We start from the raw sequence: 23,342 nt of genomic DNA on the forward strand, positions 1-23,342 counted from the left end.
TTGTTTTAATCTAATTATACCTAATTATTACTATTACCTTATTTATACTTATATATATTCTATCTATCTATTATAATATTTATTGATAAAGATTGTATTTATTTTGGTTACAAAAATAAAATAAATTAAAAAAATATCACAATTTCAATCAAATTGTTGTGAATTTAATTAAAAAAATAAAATTTGAGAAATTTGTTGGTTATTTTTTTATTGATGTTCAAAAGTTGTATGTAAAATATTATAGTTGACTCCCATGCCAGGTATTGGTTTTAAACTGATGCTGTTGATACCATTTAATTCTACTTCCTCTCTACTCTGATTCACCCAAACCGGTTTGTAATTACTATTGTTTCCACTGTTTCTATTATTATTATTATTACCTGGTGGATGCAGAGGATCTATATTCAATTGATCTGCATTGTCAGATACAAGTGAATCTTTTACATTCGATAGTTGATAAATATTTATTTGAAACTTATTATCTAGAATTAAAAATGTAATAAAATAAAAAGTTATTGTCAAATTTTGTTTAATATTATTAAAAGAGTTAGTTTTTATCTAAATGTAAACATACTGTTACCAATAACTTTAGGTAAAAATGCTTCAGATGTCAACAATCGATTTAAATAAGATCTAAACGAATCTTCAATATCAACTATATTTGGTCTACTTATCTGTTGTTGTTGCTGTTGTTGTTGTTGTTGTTGTTGCTTTGCTGGTTGCTTATTTATTGTAGGTGGTTGTTGTTGTTGTTGTTTATCAATGTTTGCTATTAAATTAAAATAATAATCTTTTGGATCATTGTTATTGTCAATTTGACTATTATCATCTATTACCATAAAGTTATTAAATGTAATATTGCTGTTGTTATTATTAATATTATTATTGTTATTGTTATTGCTATTATTATTATTATCTTGTTGTTTATTTAGTTGGAATACAAATCTCTCTATAGGTCTATCAAACTCATTCAGAATGGATAAAACAACTTTCTCTATAGTACCTTTGATAAGATGAGGTTTTAGACTATCTAATGTTACACCTATATAGTTTTTTAACTGTAAAGATCGACAAGAAGGTACTGCAATTCCATATCTTAATGCTCTTTCAAACAGAGCTATATAATCATTTAATTAATATCACATCTCCATAAGATATAAACAAACAAATTAATAAAAAAAAAAACAAAAAAAAAAAACAAAAAAGTATTTACAAGTATCATAAACCTTTCTTATATAAAGAATTGTGTGAAAAGATATCTCTAGAAACTCCAATAATAAATCTATATAATCTATATTGTAATTATTATTATTCATATCAATTGACAAGATAAATAAATTTCTATTTAAATAATAATAAAGAAAATCGTAAAAAAACCTTTGAAGTTTTTTTTTTTTAGTTTTTGATGTTTTTTTTTTAAGAAACAAATTTCTTTCTATCTGCAAAGGTAATACATATTTCTTGTGATCATATTCAAAACCCCATTAATAGGTTAAGATTATAATCTTGTAAACATTAAAATTTTCAATTCAGATGAATCAAGAGTTGACCGAACTGTCATCTGATGTTGTCATTTATTTGAAAAAATCTTTTACTTCATCGTCATCAATATAATATTCAAACAAAACATATGTGATGAAAAGTGATCAAAGTGCAGTTCATAAGTGATTTGCGATTCAAGAAACAAAAAAACGTGACTGAAATTTTCCACGGTTCAAAAAAGGGTTTCCTTCACTTAAAAACCGTGAACTCAATCAAAATCCTCTAAATTGAGAAAAAAAAAACCGTGGCATGAGTTTAAAGTGTTGAAAAAATATGAAAACATGTTGTCACATTGAAAATTTTGTTAAGAATCTTTCTCCAACCATCCACATTTTGTTGATTTTTTACAATTCACAAATAAACAATAAATTCTACACAAACAACAACAACAAGTGGGAATCAGATTTATTTTATTTTTATATAAATTTTGTTATGCCCCATCCCTACTCGTCTGTGATGGCGGTGTAATAAACCACTCTTATCACCATCTCTCATTGTATGTTAATGTTCATATTGATAATATCAATAATTCTTTCTTAAAACCACGTCCACATTATTTATTTTCCTAACAATTGGAATCAAATCATATTATGCGAAGTGTCGTATTGTTGTTGGAAGTTGGGCACTCTTATTTGCCCAAACCATCCAAATACTTGACTTGTGAATGGTTGAGGTAAATCAACTTGGGGTGATCTTTTATGGATGGTTTTTATTTAAAACCTCATTGCGCAATCCAATGAAATTTTATAATTAACTAATAACAATATTAATAATTTATAAGTAATCATATTTTTGTGGTTCGTTTCGAGCCTATCACCCAGTGTTCATTGTCAATATTATGACTACAAAAACTTAGAAAAATAATTTTCGAAAAATTTTAAAAAAAACAAAAAAAAAAAAAAAAGAAAACCGCTAAAAATTGTTTTATTTTTTTTTCCTTTTATGTTTATGGTGTAACTTATGTCTTACTACCCCCTTTTTTTTTTTTTTTTTTTTAAATCAAAAAAAAAATTAAACACACACAAACAAATTCATTCCAACGTCTTTACGCCACTTTTTCCAAAATTAGTCATAGTCGAGGCTTGATCTGTCAATTGAGAGCCTATTTTTAGAGTAACCACCACTATTTCAGTGCAGATGATGGTAAAAATCGAGATAGAAATTTCTATATTCTGTTGTAGAGTGGCGGTTTTAAAAACACGAGAAGTGTGTTTATGTGGTGTTGCCTAGATTGAGGGGGTGTTTATATGGTTCTCAGGGTATTTGAATTTCTCCTAGATCTTTTTATTCCAAAAACAAAAAAAAAAAAAAGTTTAGTTTGTCTACCAATATCAATAACAATTTTTTTTTATTTTTTTGATAATTAATTATCCTCACCACAATGTGTTGCGCTTGGTTGTTTTTTAAACAACATAACACTACAATTGTAGAAATAGTAGTGGTGGTTAGTATTAGCTAAAAACGCTATTGCGCAAATTGACAAGCTTTCGACCAGCATCAGCAGCCTATTAGCTAGTTATCGTCGAAATAATTATTGTTTCTCAAAAAACAAATTAACAACTGTAGAGTAGTAGGGCGTGGTCTATTGGTCAAAAAAAACCATTGCATTGTCTTATTAGTCGTTTTAAAGATCCTTTTACTCAACACCAGACCACTAGTTGTCTTTATTTGTTATACTACTACAATTACAATAAATACACTATACACATATCATATCATTATTTATATATCTGTAGATATTTCATAGACCGGCAGTACCAGGCAGACATTTCCTCCTACTCCTAAAATCAATCTATAAAGCGCAACCACCATCACAACCACGCCCATCTCTACCAATACCACCAACACAACTTTCGACCACCACACATCCCAAAACAAACTAGTTTCTTAGGCAACAATAACAACAACTAAAAAAAAAAACAAAACAATATTTTTTTTTAAACACAATCAAATTCACATCCTAAACCACTACCGCACCTTGTCGACCATCTTGTTACTATTATTATTTTATTGTTGTCTTTTAGAAAAGCACCGAATCATAGACATCGTCATCAAACTCATTTGTACACTACAACACAACTGCCTCTCCAAATATAAAACAACCAGAATCTTTAAAAAATAAAAATTAAATCAATTCACAATTAATCAAACCATCGACCAACACTCTCACCATTCCCAAACCCAATTCCAACCTGTATTCATTCAAATCAAACCAACACAATACCCAGATCTCGAAATCATAGAAAAACACAACAAACACACGGATATATAACTTTTACATATTTATATAAATAATAATAATAATAATATAATTTTATCAACAAAACAACACAGTACATTGTTTCACCAAAGTCACCAACAAACATCACCGACACTCAACAACAACAACAACAAATCAAACAACAAATCAACAACTCAACTAAACCGAACCACACCAAAACCATTCACTAAAATCGTTTAAACTAGAATTATAATTAAAACCCAATCAATCATATAATCTTTAAATGATACAATAGCTCATATTATATTTTGTAAACTATTTATTTATTTAAACAACACGAAATTTCACAATGTATCCGCATCGACTCCACAACACCAACTATCTCTCCTATTTAATTAGAAAATACAATGGCGAACATGTAACAATTCTACATGTAGAGATTCCGGAACGTGCAGAAATGGATTCAATTTCATCATTTGAGAGTAAGTTGATCAACTACTACAAATATATTTATATATAATTTGAAATAAAAATAAATATTAATAATATTTATTTAATATTAGATGGAGAATTTCATTTTGTAAGAAGAAAAACAGATAATAATAAAAACAATAAAATAAGAAAAAATATTCAAGGAAACTCTTGGAAGCAGAATGGATCAGAAACTAAAATCAAAGCACCCGGTACCGAAAAGGTTATCGGTATCAAGCGAACCCTCACTCTCCAAGACAAAAAGCGAGATTTCAAATTGTGGGAATTCACACTGGCCGACTCCAACGGAGAAGAGATCAAGAGTCTGATGTTGCGCCAATTCCTGAGGGATACCAAAGAGAACGACCAAAAGAAAACCTACCCAGATCCCGACAACAATATGATATATTCAACACCCGAAGACTATCATAACAACAATAACAATAAGAAGGTCGCTGGCAATGCTTTTGGGAATACTCAGCAACTCACATCAAGTGGCCGAGCCGAAAGTGCCTCACTACCAAACATAATGCATCTCAACACCCACAATTTCTCAAATACACACACGATGAGTAATCCTTCTCATCATCATCAGCTTTTCTATCACCAGATTTCGTCTTCTGCGCCATCGTCATCTTCATCCTCTCCGGTACCACCACCTCATCATGGTCATCATCAACATCACTCTCTGCCACACATAGATTATGCCAACTATAGTAACAATAGCAATTTTCATCCACTTGGAAACATTCACTATCAGAATCGCAATGATTCTGGATTACCCAATCCACCTGTAAATCCCAATTCCGTCGTTCCTACAAACTATACATTTGGGAATAACTCCAACTACTCTGCCAACAGAGCTCAACCCACTGGTTTTCATAGTTTAATCTCCGAACCATTGAGTCAATATCCTCACATTCAACATCACTTCTCACCACCTCAACATCCTCAAAGTGGTTATGAAAACAATCCATCATTCCAAGCACAATCAGCTTACCAAAATCAAATTCATAACAAATCAATGTATCATCCTCAATTCATGTTACAACAATCTCGCGAAGATCAACAACAACAACACCAACAGCAACAACAACAACAACAACAATATAGAAATGTACATATTCAACAACATCACAACAATAGTAATTCCTCACTCAACCAATTCAATTATCCATATCAACAAGGTACATTATCACCCCCTGCAACATCATCTTCATCGTCCGTATCATCGTCATCTTCTTCTTCTTCTTCCAACTCTTCAATTGGACATCCATCAAGTATTCCAATTGGAAATCTAACCTCTTCATCGAATAGTGGCTATGGAATATCCAATAGCAACAACAACAACGATTTATCTCTACCGAGAATCTTTAATGGTGCATCTGTTCCTCACAACACAGGTAACCATCAACCAACTATGTTCCCACCACTTCCAACCGGTTCGCAATCAAAACACACTCCCAAGAAGCATCGTTCTGATTCCGAACAATATTCGAGCTCGTCATCATCATCCTCTGCATCATCTTTTGACAATAGCACATCATCTGCTCCGTCAAACTTTCATCTCGCTCCGCCATTCCAATCTGGATCGGCATCAATCATTCATAACATGTTAGGTTCATCCTCAAACACTCCATCACCATCTTCGCCAATCATCACCTACAAGAAGCCGCCTTCACCACCATCACCACCATTCAACAAACAATCTATGCACAATCATCACAGTCCCATCACCACCACCACTACAACCACCACAACCACAACCACCGGTGCATCTTCACCCGCTGGCAACAAACAAATCAAAAGAAAAGAAAATTTCGACAAGTTAGACTTTGCCTAAATTTATAACTTGACGCGCTAAATCTTTCTTTTCCTAAAAATATTTATTAACCATATATTAATTAATAAATATCAATCATTCAGTACACAACTTTATTCAATAGATATATTCGACACAATAACAACCAACCAACCAACCAACAAATTATATATTATTTCACAGAATCCACAGAATCAACCAATCAACCAAAAAAAATTATAAATAAAATTGTATTATATTATTTATATTAAAAAAATAGCTATTAATTTACAAATTGCTTTATTTATTGAGTCGTTTAATTAAGTGATTGAATTATTTAAATTACTTATTCAATGTTATCTTTGATAACTGGTTTCTCACTGATGCAACCACATTTCTTGCAGGTTCTGAGTGGTTCTTCTTCGTAGAATCTCAAGATGATTGGTTTCAATTCTTTACCTAGGTCCAATCCTTTTACGTTGAATGACTCTTCAAAGAGCTTCTCTTTGCAGCCTTGACAGAACCAACAGAGACGATCAATAGATTGAGCATTACGTTTTTGTTCAATTACCAAACCAACTGTATCCTTGAAACGTTGTGGTGAATGTGGTGTATTACCTGGTAACAAGAAACATTCACCTTCACGAATTCTTACATCTTTAAACTGACCATCACTCTTATCGACAATCTTTAATATCATATCACCTTTGAATTGATAAAAGAATTCCTAAACAACAATATATAATATTAAAATTTATACGATGATAGGCAATTGTAAGATATATATTATAATATAGATTTACTTACATCAGTTTGATTGATATGATAATCTGTTCTTTGGTTTGGACCACCAACAATCATAATGACAAAAGTAGAATCAGGGTCATCATATATTAACTTTGCATTTACGGGTGGTTCTAAAAGATGTTTGTGCTCTTCAACCCACTATTTGTTGAATTAGTAAACTTTTATCAACAACTATACTATTACTAATAACAATATTAATATTTACCTTGTTAATATTTAAAGGAGGTAACATTTTTCTTTTTGATTTAATATAAATAATGAAATTTCATTCAACACAAAAATTTTAATGTTTAAAACAATTAAAATTTTATGTAAAAATTTAAAAAAATTAAAAACAAAATGACAGTATACTGTGAAGTTATATGAAGTTTAGTATCGGAAAAGGAATTCTATTGATATCTAATAATATTTTTACTAAGTACCATTTAAAGAAATATTTTTAAAAGTGATAATAGAAAAGATATTATATATAATTTATTTATTTGATAATAAATTATTCATTTGTTTTTTTTTTTGAATATTTTCAGGATGAATCAAATTTTGTCATATAATCAAGAAGAACATTAAAATTTGGTACACCCAAACCTGTCACTGGATCCCATCCGTCAGATGATTTAAATCCTTTACAACAATGAAATTCATTCGATCCAGTTTTAATATCTAAATTGTAAAATTGGTTAGTTTAGATAGTTCTTTTTATTTTTTTGGAGTTAATATTAATATTTACCATAAAATGATTCTGGATTTTCTTTAGCAATTTTATATAATAATGGATTAACAAATCCAATGGTTGGTTGATCTAAACTTAATCTTTTACCTAGGATAAAAAATTTTAACATTATGTTCTAATTTTTACAGTTTTTAATAAACCTACTGTTAATATTTGATAAAAGACCTGCAATGATTGGAGCAGAAGCAGAAGTACCTCCAATTGACATTAAACGACCACGATGAGCTATAATTAAGCTTTCAGAGAATGATGAAACATCAGGATATGCTCTTCCAGACGAGTTAAACAATTTTTCAAAACTTTTATCTACTTTTTTTGAAAGGTAATTTGAAACAACATCTTCTTGGTATCTAGATTAGAAAATAATATTAACTATTAATAATTGATCGTTTTTTAATTAACTTATTCATACTGTGGTCTTGGGAAATAATTTGAAAATCCACCTCCAGAGATAACATCACCATTCATGTTGGTTCCATCCCAATCTACACCCCCAACCGAGAGAACGAATCTTGATGATGCAGGCCATCCTGGAACATGTGAATCACAGGAGCTTGTACATCCTACACCAGAGTCACCAGAGGAAAATACCATAGTTCTTCCCATTGCAGCATACTTTTGGAATTCAATGTCAACTCTATCGGTATAAGCCTTTTCAATTGAACTTTCATCGTCCCCGTAGGATATACTGTGGACATACGGTAAATCTGGGTTCGATGACATATCTACCAACCAATCCAAGAATGGCTCCTGTCCTTCGTGTAATCCACCAGTCGATACTATCCAAGTGCTTACATTGGGTGCCATCGCAGTGATATACTGAATATCGAGTGCTGTCTCCATTCCAGGTTCGGTCTCTCTGTTTGGACCACGGATAGTTGTGATTGCTTTTTGATCCAAACGATAGTGTTGCTGGAACAAATCCAAATCGGATTGGCTGAAATACTCCTCCAAGAACTGTGCAATAGCCTGTGAGTTTGCTGCATGTGCCGGAACTATCGATGCATTCATAACCTTTCTTACCAGGTACGGACTCACATAGTTTAGTTCCTTCTTTATATTCTCCATTTTATTTAGTCTCGCAACCAAAGGGAAATGATTGACTCCGCCAATGAAATCGATATGATCCTCAAGCTCCCAGGGTACAGAATATGGATCGAGAGAACGGATCAGTATTCGACCTGACTCCTCATGGGTGAATCTCTGATACTCTACTTTCAATAGATCCTGTGCTTTCAAGACATTGACTTTTCCTTTTATAAAATCACCACTACCAGACAGTCTGAAATTATCAATTCCATTATTCTCCAACCAATTCGATACAATTCTAACACTTTCCTCCGAAGGTTCAACAATTGACTTCACTTGATTGAAATTAAGATATTTTCCATAATTTGGATGTTTAACATCACTTACTTCCCATACTATTTTCTCTATATTAGTTTATAATTAACTATTAGAAACTATTTAAAATAATATTTTTTTATATTTTAAAAGAATCACTTTACCCAAAGTATTTAAATTTCTTTGCTTTATACCAATAGTAAGTTCAATTTCAGTTTCTTGAATATTATCGATTCTTTTTCCAACCCATTGGCTTGGATTTATAGAGATTGGTTTGGTATGCTCGACATACTTTCTTCTTGGTAAGAGTGGTGGAGCTGGTACGAAATCTGACGAATAAACGTAATCTATTATAGAAATTGAAAACACCAAGAGCAATACTATTCTAAAACTATTTAATTGCATATTTCACTATAATTTAGTTTACATCTAAACACATTTAATTTATATCTTTCCAATCCAATTCATTTTCATTACTTTCATATTCAATTAAAAAAATATATATTAAAAATAATTGATAATATGAAAACAATAAATAATCAACTGATAACATGGGTATGAGTGAAACGAATATATATAAAATCATTGAAACAAAAGTATGTTACTATTGCAAAAATCTCAATCCAACCAACCACTCTTGTTTTTTGTTTTGAACTCACCAAATTTTATCATATCACACAAAAGGTATCTTTATCTTTGGGTATAATTAAAATTTTCATTATTACACACATATATTACTTATATTTATTTATTAAATATAAATGTGAAATGAAATGAATAAACCAAATTAAATTAATCAGCAATCAAACAACACAACGAATACACAGCTAATGATTATGATGAATGAAAAAACAACACTTTACTAATCAATGTTTGCACATATTATTTTTTTAATTTCCAACGACATGTGATCAATAATCAGAAAAAACAAAAACACCAGGATCTCAGCTGTCAAGCCATTTCCAATAGTTGGCTGAGTATGATGTTTGGGGGTGTCATTAATGTTCATCAACAACACAAAATAAAATTGTAGAAGTTCGGTGATTTAAATTGTTTGGAAAGAAATGAGTTTTGAATTTTTTTTTCTTTTTGTTTTTTTTTCTTTTTCGATTTTTTTTATTTTTTTTTTTTGTATTTTATTTTTTTTGTTTTATTTTTTTTAATTTTTTTTATGCCTTGTTGCAATCAGCATTAAGAAAATCCACTCATTTCAGTTCTTCACCCTTTTACACACTCATAATTTCAACACTCACATAGAAAGACAGTGACGACCACTCAGGGTGATTGTGATCTTCTTTTTTCTTTTTATCTCTATTATATATATTAACTATTAGATTTTATAAATCATAAAGGTATTTATTATTATTTAATAATAAAATAAAAATCAAATCAATCAAATCAAATAAATAGATAGCAATCAAAGAGATAAAAAAAATAAAATAAAAATAAGATTTAAAAATATATTTTTAGCATTTGGATAGATCAATTAAAAGAAAAAGATAGAAAAAAAAAAAGGACAATAGATAGAAAGAATAGATAAACAGATTTTGATTGCTATTGATTTGATAAAAAAATAGATAGTAAACAATTTTATTAACTTTTCAAATTCTTATTGTTTAATCTCAATCACAGTAATGTTTGTTGCCAGAAGAGTTGGAAACAAAGTAAACAGCCTCAGATTGGCCAAGAACGCCACTGGTGTCGTTAGTGCCAACGTCGTCCCAAAGAGAGGTATGTGTTTAAATTAAACTACTACTACTATGCTACAAACAAACAATCAATCAACATCAACATAAGAGTTTCAACTTCACAACATATCAATCAAGTTATGAAAGACCATCATATTACAGCTTTAGTGCGATTCAATTTTTTTTTATATTGCCAAAAAAAAAAAAAAAGATATATCAGTAATCATCACAGGTGAAAAAAAAATTGAAAAAAAAAAAAAATCAGTTCAGAAAAAAAAAATGTCGAAAAAAAAAAAATTCATAAAATGTAACACGACCTGAACAGTTCAACTTCAAAATAATAATATAATTGGATTGGTTGTTGAAGTTGATTAAAATATGATTAATAATAATAATGATGATTGATCAATTAGTAGTAGCAAAAATTTAATAATTATAAATAATTCATATATTAATTAAAAACAAAAAAAAACAATTGAATTTTCATAATATAATAGGTTACTTAAAGTCAAACAAGGCTACCTTTGCTGCCGTCCAAAGCTCAGAGCAAGCCTACCTTGATCAATTCAAGGCCGAGTTTGATGCCATCCCAGAAGACAACTCTGATGATGTCAACCTTGAGAAGCTCACTGAAATGCAAGGTGTTGTACATCAAGTAATTGGTGCCGTAGTTGATGTCTACTTCCCACACGGAAAGTTGCCATTGATTTACGATGCCTTGGTCGTAGAGAATTTCCAAGCTGAGAACGTCGAAAAGGTAATTGAAGACTTGAACAATCCAGCTTTGGAGGGTAAGCTCGATATGCAAAGTGTACCAATCTCACACATCAAGTTGGTACTCGAAGTCGCTCAACATTTGGGTGATGGTGTCGTCCGTTGTGTCGCCTTGGAAATTACTGACGGTTTGTCCCGTGGTACTGTCGTCCAAAACACTGGTGCTCCATTGAAGGTTCCAGTCGGTCGTCCAACTCTTGGTCGTATCATGAACGTCACTGGTGAGCCAATCGACGGTTGCGGTCCAATCAAGGCTTCCGAGAGACTCCCAATTTGGCGTGAACCACCCAAGTTTGATGAGTTGGCTCCATCCGCCGAGATTTTGGTCACCGGTATCAAGGTTATTGATTTGTTGACCCCATACGCTAAGGGTGGTAAGATTGGTTTGTTCGGTGGTGCTGGTGTCGGTAAGACTGTGTTGATTCAAGAGTTGATTAACAACGTTGCCAAGTCCCATGGTGGTTTCTCTGTATTCACTGGTGTCGGTGAGCGTACTCGTGAGGGTAACGATTTGTACCACGAGATGGTTACCGCCGGTGTCATCAAGTTACAAGGTTCCGGTGAGACCTTCTCCACCGAGGGATCCAAGGTATCTTTGGTGTTCGGTCAAATGAATGAACCACCAGGTGCTCGTGCTCGTGTCACCTTGACTGGTTTGACTGTCGCCGAGTATTTCCGTGACGCTGAGAATCAAGATGTATTGTTGTTCATTGATAACATTTTCCGTTTCACCCAAGCCGGTTCTGAAATGTCTGCCCTTTTGGGTCGTATTCCATCCGCCGTAGGTTACCAACCAACTTTGGCCACTGATATGGGTAGTATGCAAGAACGTATTACCACCACCAAGAACGGTTCCATCACTTCCGTACAAGCCGTATACGTACCAGCTGACGATCTTACTGATCCAGCCCCAGCCACTACATTTGCACATTTGGACGCCACCACTGTGTTGTCTCGTGCCGTCTCTGAGTTGGGTATCTATCCAGCCGTAGATCCATTGGACTCTACCTCTTTGATGTTGGATCCAAACATCATCGGTGAGGAGCATTACAAGACTGCCACCGACGTACAAAAGATTTTGCAAGAGTACAAGGGTCTCCAAGATATCATTGCCATTTTGGGTATGGACGATTTGTCTGAGGAGCAAAAGACCACTGTATACCGTGCCCGTAAGATTCAACGTTTCTTGTCGCAACCATTCGAAGTCGCTGAGGCTTTCACCAACATGAAGGGTGCCTTGGTACCATTGAAGGACACCATTGCCGGTTTCAGAGATATCTTGTCCGGTCAATACGATCACTTGCCAGAGAATGCCTTCTACATGGTCGGTAACATCAAGGAAGCCGAAGAGAAGGCCAAGCAACTTTTGGCTTCCGCCGAGGGTGAAACCAAGAAGGAGACCAAGAAGGTTGACGGTACCGTCGATAACTCCAAGAGAGAGTCTACCCGTGACAAGATCAAGCGTCTCTCTGAGGAAGCCTACGCTGCCAAGGTTGCCCAAATGAAGAAATATAACGTTGACACCAAGGAAATCGAAGCCCTCAAGGCTGAATTTGACAAGACTTTTGATAAGGAAGTTGCCGAGATTGAAAAGGTCTTTGGAAAGTAAATCGATCCTCAATCATCATCCTTTTAATTAATTAATTTATCAACAACATCACATCACCAAATATTCACCAAATCATCACTATAAAACCTTAATAAGATCGATTAACATGATAATAATAATAATATGATATTTTAGTAAGCGATATAATTCATTTATTTCTTTACAAAAAACAACTACAACAAAAAAAAATCTAAAAAAACATTTAAATATATAAAAACATCATCATTTTTTAACAAATAAATGATTATATTAATTGTAACTTAAGTTAAATATACAAAAAAGCAAACTATATTCTTTTTATTTTCTTTTATTTTGATAATCAATTCTTTGTTACTTCAGAATCATGTAAAAGAATAAAGAGCAAATTCTCTTTACATCGCTCTGTTACTCTTTATTGTTAGTGACTCTTTTGGGATTCGGCAAACTATTTAAAACAATGGATACAATATATATGGTCATTCATTCATTTGACCAATAACAATCATAAATCAAATAGTAATAATATTACTCTTGAGTCACTCTCTCTATAAATATCAAATAGATAATAATTATTTATTCAAAAATATCATTTTGCAGTCCATAAACTAAATTCATATATAAACTTTTAAAATCATGCAACCATTTAAATATCCTTTTGAAATGCCATTAAACTTTCAATATCCAGGTGCATCTGCAATTCATCCTCAAGCAACAACACCTCAAAGTATCAGACAAGAGTTGATTGTAAAGCAAAAAGCAAGAACTGTTCCAACACTTTTCAAACCAATACAATTAGAAACCAAACATTGAAGAACAGAGTCGTTGCTTCACCAATGTGTCAGTACTGTAGTGTCGATGGATTCATGGGGTGATTGGCGCCTGGTACACTATGGTACTTTTGCCAAAGGTGGCGTATCGATGGTTGTATTAGAAGCTACTGCCGTTGTACCAGAAGGTAGAATCACACCACATGATTCGGGTTTATGGAAAGATGAACAGATTGAACCATTAAAAAGAATAGTTGGTTTCGTACATCAATTTAATGCTGTAAGTATTTTCATAACTACTATACTTTTATCTCTCCAAATGATCAATTATCAATATTTATCTTAATCTATTTATAGTTCAAATTGGACATGCTGGTAGAAGAGCATCTACCGTTCCTTTGTATTTGGACAATGCCAAACATTATATTGGCGAGGAACAAGGTGTTTGGAGTCAAATCGATGCTCCATCACTGTTGTATGGACCAGAGATGATTGTGCCACCCGAACTTTCAGTGTTTGAGATCGAGTCGATCGTTCAATCATTCAAAGATACTGCGATCAGAGTTGAAAAGGCTGGATTCAACGCACTTGAAATTCACGGTGCCCATGGATATCTCATCAACTCATTCCTCTCACCACTTTCCAATCATAGAACCGATGAATACGGTGTCGATTTCGAAGGAAGAATTAAAATACTCAACGATATTGTAAAGGCAATCAGAACGGTATGGAGCAAGATTCTGATGGTGAGAATCAGTGCCGAAGAATGGATCGAAGGTGGATGGACACTGAACGACTCAATTCGACTCACCAAGATACTCAAGGAGTTGGATGTTGACATATTGGATGCATCATCCGGTGGAAACAGTGCGAATGCTAAAACACCATTCGGTCCGTTGTTCCAAGTTCCTCTGGCAGAAGCAATCAAAAGAGAAATACCAGATATAATCACCTCCACCGTTGGATCAATAAAAACAGTTGAACAAGCAATGTCCATCATTGACAATGATCGCGCCGACCTAATCATGTTGGCAAGACCACTATTGAGAGATCCATTCTGGGTATTACATTCGGCGGCAACCATCAAGTTGGATGTCGACCAAGCTCTCCAATATAATTTAGGTAAAGATTATATTTAAAAAAAAAAGCACATCTTCATTATATATAGTATAGTTATTTAAATAAAAAAAGAATGTTATTTTTAATATCAACTTTCATTTGACCAAAGTGAAATTAATTTATTATTGCAATAATAAAATGATTGATTGATGACAAAAAATGATGTTTTATAAATGTGTGTGAAATCGTAAAAATATTTATTAATGAAACGAAAAATCATTTTTTGATTAAAACCGATTGTTATATTTTCTGATTAACTCTCAGTAATATGTTACTGATTGAAAAATGAGTGATAATAATAAAAGTAGTAACAATGTTAATAATACAACTGTAAATAATAACTCAAACAGTAATCATAATATACATAATAGAATATCGAATGTTCAGAATAGCAATAAGACAATAAAACCACCAAAATCAGAGAAATCAAAGAATGCACTATTACATTTCGTAGCTGGAGGGTAAATATTAGTAGATGATTCTTTCTCTTTTTCGAAAAAAATAAACTATAGACACCTAACATCTTGATCTTCCAACTATTTAATCATATACATATATATATAGATTGGGTGGAGCAGCAGGAGTTGTCTGTACTTCACCTCTCGAGGTAATCAAGACACAATTACAGGGTGCAAGATCATCATTACTTTATATTGGTAAACCTAGATTCGTACCGACCACATTTTATTCATTATAGTATGTCATCATAAAATGTAATCATATCCGATTTCTTTAGATCTCTCATATTAATATTGGGAATTGAATCAATTCAGTAATTTAGTTTTAAGAGATGGAGCAAGAGGATTATTTAAAGGATTAGGACCACATTTGATTGGTGTCGCACCCGCTAGAGCAGTCCATTTTTCAACCTACAGTTTTACTAAATCGATATTGGAGAGGTTCGGAGTCAAGGAAGGACCTATTATGTATTGTACATCGGCTATCAGTGCCGGTTGTACTGTTGCTCTTGTTACAAGTCCCATTTGGTTGGTGAAAACAAGAATGCAATTACAGACATCATTAAAAAATTTCAATCAAGTAAGAAAGAGAAAAAAAAGAAAAAATATTGGAATCAGAACAGATCATTGACATTCATTATTTATATATTTTCAGGGAACCTATTATCATAATGCATTTCATTGTTGTTTAGCTGTAATCAGAGAGGAAGGTGTTTTTGGATTCTATAAAGGTTTGGGTGCATCGATCATCGGTGTATCAGAGTCTGCTTTCCAATTTGTTTTATACGAAGGTTTTAAAAAGAGAATCATTGAAGAGAAGAGAAAGAAATCACATAAATATCCAAATCCAAATGGTATGTTTAACTATTTTATATTATAGATAGGAAATTGACTTTTTTTTTTTTTTTTCTATTTGAATATAGAATTGACAACAATGGAATATTTGACGGCTGCTGGTGTAGCTAAATTGATTGCTGCAGTATCGACATATCCTCACGAGGTAGTGAGAACAAGACTGAGAGAAAACGTTGCACCTGGACATGTACCGAAATACACAAGCGTTTTACAAGCACTTTACTTAATTGGAAAGGAAGAAGGTGTGAGAGGATTGTTTGGTGGTGTCGGTGCTCACGTGCTAAGAGTAGTACCAAACTCTGCTATTATGTTTTTAACCTACGAGTTTGTTGTTGATATATGGTCATCGATGACAAGAGTATTCAGCACCAAATAATCAACAATCAACAAATTCTAAAAATAAAAAATAAAGATATAACTACTCAACTTATTTATATGAACAAAATTCAAACTTATCACTATTGATCTTAATAATTAATTCTCTTTCTATCTGTATGTTGGTTTGATCGTTATTATTGTTGTTCTTATAATTAATAAAAGTAGTCTGTTTTTAGATGATTGTTTTTTTTTTTTTCTAATATAAATTTATTTCTTTACACGCAAACAAACATAAATTTACTTGAGTGGGATGAAACGAGAAGAGTGAGTGGCACCAATACCTGGACGACCATGGTTAACAGTTTTGTAGGTCAAAGAGAATTCACCCAAGTAGTGTCCGATCATTTCTGGCTTGATTTCAACTTGGTTGAAAACCTTACCGTTGTAGATACCGACCATGGAACCAATCATTTCTGGGACGATCAAGATGTTACGAGCGTGGGTCTTGACCAACTTTGGCTTGTCACCAACTTGAGTAACACCAGCCTTCTGTTTAATTGAAAGAACTCTAGTTAAAATCAAACTCCTAAGTGCTATCTGTTGTGATGTGTTTAGATATACTTACAGCCTTTCTGCATTTCTTCAAGAAGGAAAGGTGCTTGATTGGGGTCTCACGATTTAACTTTCTACGTGCACGGCAACGGAATAATTCGGCCAATTTGTCCTCCTTGAGGTCCAAAAGGGACTCCAAAGCAACACCACCGTAGGAGAACTTCTTGAAGGTTCTCTTCTTAACTTGAGCCTAGATGAATAATAGATGTGATGTTAGATTCAACTATTCATCGAACAACTTAAAGGTATTGGGTTTAGAGGTAGTATCCCACATCATTCTATTTAACCACCAATCCATCAACTATCTCTGTATCTACTACTATCTATCATCTCTACTTCTATATAACCTCACTACCTATAAGATTTTCTAACATGTAAAACTACATACTTCAGCCATTATGTGGAACTATCGAAAAAAAGGAATGAGCAAAATCAGGAAGACAGCTATTTGAGTGGATACACACTACTCACACCACCATGCACTCCACCCACACCAAACCTGAGAAATTTTCAAAAAATTCATTAAAATCAAATTTCAAAAACTCAACGTTACTGAACTTTCGTTCGTTTTACATTGTTCACACAAATTTAATTTATTTTAATTTATTTTTAATTTTATTTATGTTAAAAATATAAGAATTAAAGATTGAGATAATGGGTATATAGATAATGGGTTATTATAATTATACTTATAATTTTATTAAAGTTTAAATAAAGAATATACATTTTTTTTACTTATAAATTTAACAAAAAAGTTGATCGCTCAAGGACGTAGATTGAGTTAAATATTAAATATATCATTAAGTTTGGCAATTTTGTTTGTGGTTATGTCTGGATGTTGATTATTTCTATCAATTAATAGTGATTTAAAACCAAATTCCTAAGATTAATTATTTGTTAGATTTTTTTTTTTTTTTAAATGATATTTAATAATTAATAACATACAGCAGCACCTTTTAAGTCTTTCTCTAAATGATCACCAATATAGAGAATCTGATCTTTTCGAATAGTACTATCAATGGCCTGTATCTTTTTGTAGCTATCTTCAAATATCAATTTATTTGGTTTCGAATAACCACAATCGAATGATGTTGTAATAAGATTAGTATGTTCATCTTTAAAGTAATTTGAGATTCCCAAGTGTTTTAGTATTGAATACTTGATTATTGATTAATGTTTTGTCAGTTTTCAAAGAGTATATTTATAAAACAACAATTTAGTTAAACTTACAATTCTTTCATCGAAATTTGAAATGATTGATACAATTTTTTTATCTTTATACTTTAATTGGTCGAGAGTTTGTAAAACCTCTGGGAAGAGTTGCCAACATTCATGTGCACGACCTTCTAAAAGGGTTTGTCTGTCACCTTCGAATTTATGATAGAGATCATGATAGAATTGCACCGGTAGTTTATTGATGGCATCGATGACACTCTGTTGATCACCAGCCGATCGTATCATGACCATCTTTACAAGTTGAGACCACCACTCTTGTCCGGTCTGATTCTCAACGGCCTCGCCTATATCCCTACCAAAAATAGGACTTTTCTTTGAAAGCTCCGAAAAACACTTTAAAAAGTTTCGATTCAATGCATCGTTGTCGATGACTATATTACCATATTTACTAAGTTCTCGATTCTGTTTACCAATCGACAACGACAACAACAACAACAACAAAATCAATAAGTTTTTAAAACCAAGAGGAAAGAAAGATCAACTTGAATTACTACCTACATAGTGATGACCAACAGAACCACGAACTCCAAACAATGTTCCTGTTGCATCGAAACTAACAACTCTAAATCTACTCAGAAATATTGCATTACAATACAAAATAATAATAATGCTATAATTAAAAAAGATTGACAGTGTTATATTAATAAAGTCCAAGGTGTTTGTTTTTATCTCAAAACAACTTCAATTTTTTAAAAAAATACAACCTATTTTTTTCCATTTTTTTTTTTCATTTTTTTTGGTTAAGTCCTCTGCCTGATTTGATTGTTGATCATTGACTGATTGATTTTTTCTTCTTATTGTTTCTTTAATTTAGCAATCATCCAATACATTATATATTTATAAAATGATTTCAATTAGAAACTGTCAAGTAGGTTATTTTTATTAATACCAGGATAAAGGAAATTGAACTATGAATGAAGAAATAAGAAAACTAATTCATAATATTGATTTGTATTATTATTATTATTATTGTTTAGATTTCAGATTTATTGGCAATGCAAAATGCCAATCTTACATGTCTACCAGAGAATTATCAATATAAATACTACTTATACCACGTCTTGACATGGCCACAACTTTCATTCGTTGCTGAAGATGAAAGTGGAAAGCTTGTAGGTTATGTTTTATCGAAAATGTATGTAACCATTGATTGTAAAATTGAGCAATAGATTAGTCACTAACATTTAAAACAAAAAGCGATGAGAATAACCCAAAGAGAGGACATATTACTTCATTGGCTGTATTGAGATCACAAAGAAAATTGGGAATTGCAACAAAATTAATGAAACAATCACGTATGTTTATATTTTTATATATTCTTATTTATGTTACGATATACAACAAACAATTATTAATTATTAACTATTTACTATAATTGTTATTAGAATATGCATTGATGGAAGTATTTGAAGCAGATCACGTTTCACTTCATGTAAGAAAGAGTAACAGAGCAGCATTTACACTTTATCATGAGATTCTAAAGTTCAAGTAAGAGTTTATACATAATCAATCATTTCAAGTTTAAACTTTTTAATTAATCTTTATCAAACGTTTTTATCTAAATTTTAGGATTCAAGAGATTGAAACAGAATATTACGGTGATAAAGAAGATGCATACTCTATGGTTTTCAATTTTAGAGAGGAAGACAATAAGAATGAAAAGAAAGATACAAAGTCAACTGCAGCAGCTGACAATAAACCAAAAGGACAACCAGCAGCAAAACCAAAGCCAGCATCTGCAAAAAAGAAAGCTGCTGCCAAGAAGAAATAAATCATCTCAATCATACATTAATATTCTAAAAAGGTATTTAAAACCTTTTAATGTTTCTTTGATAAAACGATCAAACCAAGTATTGACAAAGATATTTTATTTATAAGTTATTTTATTTTATTTTTAGTTGTAACATTAATTATATTATCATTATAATAGATACATCTGTTGATGTTGATCGAAATACTAGTTGTATGGTAACTAGTAACTGATTCACCACCATCCCCTTCGATTCACCATCTACTTCTTCGCTCACAAACATTACATTCCCTACCACAAACACACGCCTTCTTCATATTTTATACCTGAAATAAATATGAGTAGTGATGGTAAGACAATTTTAAAAATAGTTGGTAAGTTGGAACGATAGTTAATGTTAAAGAAAAAGAAAAAAAGCAGTTATTGAATATTACGAAGTGTATCAAAAGGAGGAGCTGGCATTTGGTCGACTTCGGCCAAACACAATTACAGAGGAGAGAGACATTTTCAGTTGGAGAGAATGTGATGATTTATGAGCGTACCTTGTATTTGACGATCACAGATATTGACCTTGTTTTTAGATGTAGACAATTTTTTTTAATGAGTTGTTTAATATTATAATAAAAAATAAAAATATTTATAAAGTAATAATATCTATCTATTCTCAATGAATTTTAACATTTATTAAAAAAGTAAATTAAAATTAACAATAAATTTTGTTCATCGGATAGAATATTATTTGGTGGATTCAATTTGATTCAAATTGTTTAGTAGTTGGATGGTTGATGTGAATAGGGTGGTGGATATTGATAGGGATGCATTGATGGATGATAGTAACGGTCGTACGGTGGTTGTTGTTCGTATTGTTGCTGTTGTTGTTGTTGTTGTTGATGTGCTGCTGCTTGTTGTTGTGCTTGTTGGTAAAGGTGTGGCGGTAAATGTGGTGTTGGTGGTTTTCCAGTTGGTGATAATTGTGGAGTTAATTGTTGTTGTTGCTGTTGTGCTTGTTGTTGTTGTGACTGTGCAGCTGCTTGTTCTTCTATTCTCTTTTGTAATCTTTGTTGAACAATTACCTTACTTCCCAAATGCGGTGAAGCAGCCGATGCAGCTTCATTGATCTTTCCAACCGATGCATTCCCACTGGAACCACCACCTTTCATATTACCACCGTTGTTGGCGTTGTTATTGTTGTTGACGGATCCGGACATCTCCTTGCTAGCAATATTATTGTTGGGGTTATTCGGTGCGCTGTTGTTGCCGCTTGCAGAGCCGGACGCACCACTCAGTGACAATGGAGGGGGATGATGTGAATTGCCTCTGGAGTCTATATAGTAGAGTGGTGGCGACGATGATTCATGTGAAGGTGGTTGTTGGTGGGGCGGCATTGGTCCGTATTTGCCCATCAGAGCCGGTGATATTGTGTAATCAGCGGAAGTTGCTGAACCTTGATGCTTGGACAGCAGATACTTGTCCATCTCACCGATGATCAACATCATATAGTGCATTCGTTCTTCGACAGCCAAGAAGAAATTGTCGTATTTGCTCCTGAAATCTGTAATATATTTGAGAGTAGAGTCTATTCTACGAGCCTGTTCATTGTAGTTCACTTGGAACTCATTCATAAATCTACCAAGTTCGCTGGCGACACACTCATGAATATATTGGTTGATTCTCGGTGATAATGGAGGAGGTGATGGTTGCTGCATATATGGATTTCCAGGTGCGGTGGTAGGTGTTTTAGGTGTTGCCATTGTGTTTGCCGGTGTATTACCTCTAGGTGAATTTCCGACAATTGTTGAATTGGATGGTTGTGTTTGTTGTGGTGGTGGAGGTGGAATATTGGTTGGAGCGCCAAGTGGTTGAGAGACTAGAGTTACAGCTGAAGCCGCCAATTTGTGTCGTAGATCTTGAAGTTCTTGTTGTAGACTATGCAAATCTTTTCTGGATATGCTAATAGAGTCTCCGCCCTCGATAGGCAAAGAGATGGAAGATGAAGATGAAGTATTATTTGAATTTACATTATTTGAATTACTATTATTATTATTGTTTTGGTGTGATAATAAACTATTTACAGGTGTTGTAGTTGGAGATGTCATTGGTGATGTTGAAGATGATTTATCATCGATTGATTTTCGCAGGTTACTTGAAATGATACTGTTTTGTTTGGTAATAAAATTCTTTGGAATATCAAATTCAGATTTCTCTTCATTAGATTTGGAAAGCAATGAAAAAAGGGAAGTTGAACTTTCTTTGGAATTGGAGTTTGAACGTGGTGAGTCATGTTGATCGTTATTCGGTTGATTCAACAAGTTATTAAGAGGGATGTTGCCGTTTGGACTTGGAATTGGGGATGAATCCTTTGAATTATTTATCAATAAATTGTTCATATCTATTGATTTCTAAAAAGAAAATGTAAAAAGAAGAAATAAAAGTTAATTTACAATATTTTTTTGTTGTTTTTAAAGCATTCACAATATATAAATCAAAAAAATTTGATTAATTAATATGATATTTCTAATTCAAAATTTAGATTTAGATTTATCAACTAATTTTTAATGTCGATTTAAAAAACATCTAAAATCGGGTTTATTAATTCCAAATCAACCAAAAAGGTTGTGTTTTGTGAAAACAAAAAAACAAAACTTTTGTTTTGAGATCCAACCAGGTTGTTTAATGGGTAAATTGATTTGAATTTAAAATCAAAATCCAATCAATTCCGTTAAAATAGATATTAAACTATTCAAACGGAAACTGTTTTGAATTACAATTTTATCATCAATGTTTATTTTTGATGGTGCAATGTAGCATTTTCAAAAATATTTAAACCCATTTTCTAATCCATAACTGTTGAGTCATTTTCTTAACAGTTAAATGAACCAGATTACAAATAACTAAAAATAAAAATAACCAATTGGTTTTGTTAAAATACAACTTACTCTTTCAGAATTTGAAAATGAATCCTTAAGTTTCTTTGTTGGTTGAGGTGCGCCACTTTCCAAATTATGATAGCTTAATAATACCGGCGATGATGGTGATGAACTATTATTATTACTATTATTATGATTATTTTCATATTCTCTTTTCTTATTGTATTGCTGAGTATTTAGTCTTGGTGACAAATTTGAATGAGATGTCTCATCCAATGTGATTCTATTATTTGTGTTTATCATTTTTTTAATTTATGATTCCAACTATAATAATTATTTAGTTATGATTTGATTCTCTATTTTACAACAACTTTGAAACCAATACAAATAAATT

At 32.2% G+C, this 23,342-nt stretch overlaps 11 protein-coding genes across 11 annotated transcripts; 5 read left to right on the forward strand and 6 right to left on the reverse strand.

Annotated features, from left to right (window-relative positions):
- Positions 1–207: 207 nt before the first annotated feature.
- Positions 208–1,874, reverse strand: PPL_03151 (uncharacterized protein; the record flags this gene model as incomplete). Its single annotated transcript, XM_020574123.1, has 4 exons — positions 208–482; positions 575–1,042; positions 1,214–1,341; positions 1,834–1,874. The coding sequence occupies 4 exons, from the start codon at positions 1,872–1,874 to the stop codon at positions 208–210; spliced, it is 912 nt and encodes a 303-aa protein (XP_020436195.1).
- Positions 1,875–4,112: 2,238 nt separating this feature from the next.
- PPL_03152 (uncharacterized protein) lies at positions 4,113–6,077 on the forward strand (the record flags this gene model as incomplete). Its single annotated transcript, XM_020574124.1, has 2 exons — positions 4,113–4,245; positions 4,327–6,077. 2 exons carry the CDS (start codon positions 4,113–4,115, stop codon positions 6,075–6,077), a joined length of 1,884 nt encoding a protein of 627 aa, XP_020436196.1.
- A 304-nt stretch (positions 6,078–6,381) lies between these two features.
- haao (3-hydroxyanthranilate 3,4-dioxygenase) lies at positions 6,382–7,074 on the reverse strand (the record flags this gene model as incomplete). Its single annotated transcript, XM_020574125.1, has 3 exons — positions 6,382–6,762; positions 6,843–6,980; positions 7,048–7,074. 3 exons carry the CDS (start codon positions 7,072–7,074, stop codon positions 6,382–6,384), a joined length of 546 nt encoding a protein of 181 aa, XP_020436197.1.
- Positions 7,075–7,365: 291 nt separating this feature from the next.
- tpp1 (S53 family peptidase) lies at positions 7,366–9,321 on the reverse strand (the record flags this gene model as incomplete). The annotated part of the gene is made up of 5 exons (XM_020574126.1): positions 7,366–7,502; positions 7,570–7,659; positions 7,717–7,922; positions 7,985–9,005; positions 9,081–9,321. 5 exons carry the CDS (start codon positions 9,319–9,321, stop codon positions 7,366–7,368), a joined length of 1,695 nt encoding a protein of 564 aa, XP_020436198.1.
- A 146-nt stretch (positions 9,322–9,467) lies between these two features.
- On the forward strand, positions 9,468–13,517 carry atp5b (ATP synthase beta chain; the record flags this gene model as incomplete). Its single annotated transcript, XM_020574127.1, has 4 exons — positions 9,468–9,512; positions 10,494–10,647; positions 11,102–12,983; positions 13,484–13,517. 4 exons carry the CDS (start codon positions 9,468–9,470, stop codon positions 13,515–13,517), a joined length of 2,115 nt encoding a protein of 704 aa, XP_020436199.1.
- Positions 13,518–13,599: 82 nt separating this feature from the next.
- On the forward strand, positions 13,600–14,872 carry PPL_03156 (NADH:flavin oxidoreductase/NADH oxidase; the record flags this gene model as incomplete). The annotated part of the gene is made up of 3 exons (XM_020574128.1): positions 13,600–13,715; positions 13,779–14,017; positions 14,091–14,872. 3 exons carry the CDS (start codon positions 13,600–13,602, stop codon positions 14,870–14,872), a joined length of 1,137 nt encoding a protein of 378 aa, XP_020436200.1.
- A 265-nt stretch (positions 14,873–15,137) lies between these two features.
- rimA (mitochondrial substrate carrier family protein) lies at positions 15,138–16,541 on the forward strand (the record flags this gene model as incomplete). Its single annotated transcript, XM_020574129.1, has 5 exons — positions 15,138–15,313; positions 15,417–15,548; positions 15,626–15,890; positions 15,966–16,164; positions 16,234–16,541. 5 exons carry the CDS (start codon positions 15,138–15,140, stop codon positions 16,539–16,541), a joined length of 1,080 nt encoding a protein of 359 aa, XP_020436201.1.
- A 110-nt stretch (positions 16,542–16,651) lies between these two features.
- On the reverse strand, positions 16,652–17,492 carry rps15 (40S ribosomal protein S15; the record flags this gene model as incomplete). Its single annotated transcript, XM_020574130.1, has 4 exons — positions 16,652–16,688; positions 16,785–17,051; positions 17,167–17,285; positions 17,484–17,492. The coding sequence occupies 4 exons, from the start codon at positions 17,490–17,492 to the stop codon at positions 16,652–16,654; spliced, it is 432 nt and encodes a 143-aa protein (XP_020436202.1).
- Positions 17,493–17,876: 384 nt separating this feature from the next.
- On the reverse strand, positions 17,877–19,049 carry PPL_03159 (uncharacterized protein; the record flags this gene model as incomplete). The annotated part of the gene is made up of 5 exons (XM_020574131.1): positions 17,877–17,975; positions 18,041–18,253; positions 18,326–18,702; positions 18,823–18,941; positions 19,033–19,049. The coding sequence occupies 5 exons, from the start codon at positions 19,047–19,049 to the stop codon at positions 17,877–17,879; spliced, it is 825 nt and encodes a 274-aa protein (XP_020436203.1).
- A 126-nt stretch (positions 19,050–19,175) lies between these two features.
- Positions 19,176–20,102, forward strand: natA (GNAT family N-acetyltransferase; the record flags this gene model as incomplete). Its single annotated transcript, XM_020574132.1, has 5 exons — positions 19,176–19,199; positions 19,309–19,466; positions 19,529–19,626; positions 19,717–19,819; positions 19,901–20,102. 5 exons carry the CDS (start codon positions 19,176–19,178, stop codon positions 20,100–20,102), a joined length of 585 nt encoding a protein of 194 aa, XP_020436204.1.
- A 746-nt stretch (positions 20,103–20,848) lies between these two features.
- On the reverse strand, positions 20,849–23,251 carry PPL_03161 (uncharacterized protein; the record flags this gene model as incomplete). The annotated part of the gene is made up of 3 exons (XM_020574133.1): positions 20,849–21,296; positions 21,549–22,480; positions 23,018–23,251. 3 exons carry the CDS (start codon positions 23,249–23,251, stop codon positions 20,849–20,851), a joined length of 1,614 nt encoding a protein of 537 aa, XP_020436205.1.
- Positions 23,252–23,342: the final 91 nt, after the last annotated feature.

This window comes from Heterostelium album, assembly GCF_000004825.1.
Source record: "Heterostelium album PN500 unplaced genomic scaffold PPL_scaffold3, whole genome shotgun sequence".
Lineage (NCBI taxonomy): Eukaryota > Evosea > Eumycetozoa > Acytosteliales > Acytosteliaceae > Heterostelium > Heterostelium album.